General features: G+C 52.8%; 1 protein-coding gene across 1 annotated transcript in view; it reads right to left on the reverse strand.

Moving 5' to 3' along the window:
* The window catches only part of LOC100952154 (cytochrome P450 2S1), a 13346-nt gene extending 12356 nt beyond the window's left edge, over positions 1–990 (reverse strand). The window contains exon 1 of the mRNA XM_003802090.2: positions 764–990. Within this exon, the coding sequence (XP_003802138.1) occupies positions 764–940 (177 nt within the window). The 5' untranslated portion in view covers positions 941–990. The remainder of the gene's footprint in view (positions 1–763) is intronic.
* Positions 991–2646: the final 1656 nt, after the last annotated feature.

The following is a 2646-nucleotide window of genomic DNA, read 5'->3' on the forward strand; positions in this document are numbered from 1 at the left end:
GTACGTGGCTGGCGCCTTAGCCGGTTGAGCTATAGGCGCCGAGCCCAGTCACCCCTTTCAATCACTGCAAACTCCTCAAATTCTGGAGCAGACATCGCGAAGCATCTGCCCATGTCTCCCCAGAATCCTTCTGAATGAGGAACGCAGAGCCTCTTTCCACTTCCACCTCCCACCTCAAAGGTGAGGACTTCCCAGCCTTCTTTCTTGCTCTCTTTCCCTCCCTCCTCAGCGAACTCCCCGCCCCACCCATCCTCCCACCTGGGATTCTCTACAGACAGATTTCTTCAGCCTGGATCCCCTAGAGCCTACACCCCCCGCCCCCAGCCTCTTCCCGGCCCCCACCCCGGGCTCCTCCTTCTTTTTCCCTTTGCCCCCCCTCCTCTGCACACCTCACCTGTATGTCCCAGCTACTTCTCCCACTGTGACGAGCCTACCCCCATCTGCTTCCCTTCAGTTGTCTCTCCTGCTTGTCTCTGCCCTGGTCCCTGCCCTTCACCTTCCCAGGATTCTGCCGGCAGAGGTATTTGCCCCTCCTAGCCCTGAAGCCCCACCCTAGGATCCTCTCTCTCGGCAGCCTTCCCTTCTCGGCCCCGGACAATCTCCTATCCCTACCCCAGGGCACTGCAGCCCCTTTGCCCTGGGACCCCTGCCTCCTTAAGATAACCGAACGCCCCTTTTTCTCTCCCAGGGCACCTGCCCCGCCCGCTTTCTCTCTTAGTCCTGGACCCCCACCCTTAGCCAGGACGTCCTCGCGGTCCCTCACCCGCACGAACCCAGAGTACAGCGCCCCGGGCCGGAGCTGCAGGAGGTTCCCCAGCAGCGGCAGCGGCGCAGGCCCGGGGGGCAGGTGGCCTCGGGCCCGGGTCCCGGGCAGCACCAGCGCCAGCAGCAGGAGCAGCAGCAGCACCAGCAGCAGCGCCCAGGTGCCGACCGCCTCCATCTCAGCAGGTCGGCTCGGTCTTCTCCCAGACGCTCCACGCGGCTGGGCCAGCTAGGGGCGGGAGCCGGGTGCTCCCTCCCCAACGAAATCAGGCTGGGGGCGGAGCAGCTAGCCCATCCCCCTGCCTGCAGGCAGGCTTCGCTCCCCGTCGCCAGATTTCTCCGTGACCACCACCACTGCCTGATGTCTGGGACTCACGCTCAAATAGACGTCTCCCGGGTCACACAGGTTTAATCGGGTTTCGGGAGGAAGGACGGTGTTCAGCGCCCAGGTAGGGCGAAGGCAAACAGTAGAAACCTGGAAGCCAGAAGACTTTGGCCGCCTCTAGGCGGCCACACCCCGCCCCTGGCGGTGACCCTAGAAGCCCTCCCCAGTTCCTACCTCCCTCCTCATAGCAAAGGAGGGTGCATTTGCGTGTGCGTGCTTGTGTGTGGTGTGTCTTGGAGCCAGTTTCCTCCAGCATTTTAAAATCTTCACTTCTAGGAGGAGGGAAAGAATCCGAAGTCTAGGGAAGTAAATCGGTTGACCCTAGGTCTTACGGCTAAGTGGCCGTCAGATTTGGACCCAGGCCACTCTAGTTAAGTCATTCATTCATTAGCTCAGAAGCAGATTAGTGGTTAGGATTATTATGATGAGTGAAGCCAGACTCCTTGAATTCATAGCCTAGTTCTTCTGTGCCTTTTGTCAATTCTTGTAAAATGGGGTTAATTTTCACGATTAAGTAAGTACACATATGCATGCATACATTTGAAAACAGGGCCAGGTGTATATGTAACAAGTACTAAATAAATTTGAGCTAATATTTGTTCAACTAATTGTTATTGTGTTCTAACTATAAACAAGACTTCGTTCTAGACCTGAGAATGTTCTTATGAGCTTCCCTGAGCTCATCTCCACATGCAGATTAAGTTGAAATTAGGGCAATTTCTGGAAGTGAGAAGGCTTGCCAGGGGAATGGGTTTATTGAGGAAGAAGGCAGAATGTCAGATCCATGCATGCATAGATTATTTTAGGTGTTGATCCTTGCTCTATCCCTGGTATCTAGTGCCTGGCACACAGCTGCTTGATAAATATTTGTTGCATGAAAGACAGAATGTAGGAGATGAAGTCAGCAAAGTCTGCCAGAACCATCTTGCAGTGTCCTGGAAGAGACCTTACATTTTATTTCTAATGCAAAGTGAAGCAATCTGAAGGGTCTGCAGCAAGGCAGTTACTTACTGTGTTTGGTATTTTCATTTAGCATTTAATTAAAAAAACTTTCAAACATACAGTGAACACCTGTATACTTGTCACCTAAATTCCACCAATAAAATTATATTATACTTTCTTTGTTGTGCATCTAATTCTTCTTGCCCTGCTGATCCTTTTTTTCTTTTTGATCTTTTTCAAAATCAGTTGCAGGGCTGGTGTGGTGGCTCACGCCTGAATCCTAGCACTCTACGAGGCCAAGGCGGGTGGACTGTTTGAGCTGACTGGTTTGAGACCAGCCTGAGCAAGAGTGAGACCATGTCCCTAAAAATGGCCAGGTGTTGTGGCAGGCTTCTGTAGTCCCAGCCACTTGGGAGCTTGAGACAAGAGAATCACGTGAGCCCAAGAGTTTGAGGTTGCTGTGAGCTGTGTCTCCAGGGCATTCTACTGAGGGCAAGCCAGACCAAAAAAAAAAAAAAAAAAAAATCAGTTCCTGACATCAGTATACTTCACTCCCA

Source organism: Otolemur garnettii, unplaced genomic scaffold, assembly GCF_000181295.1.
Source record: "Otolemur garnettii isolate 467f Iridium unplaced genomic scaffold, OtoGar3 scaffold00233, whole genome shotgun sequence".
NCBI lineage: Eukaryota > Metazoa > Chordata > Mammalia > Primates > Galagidae > Otolemur > Otolemur garnettii.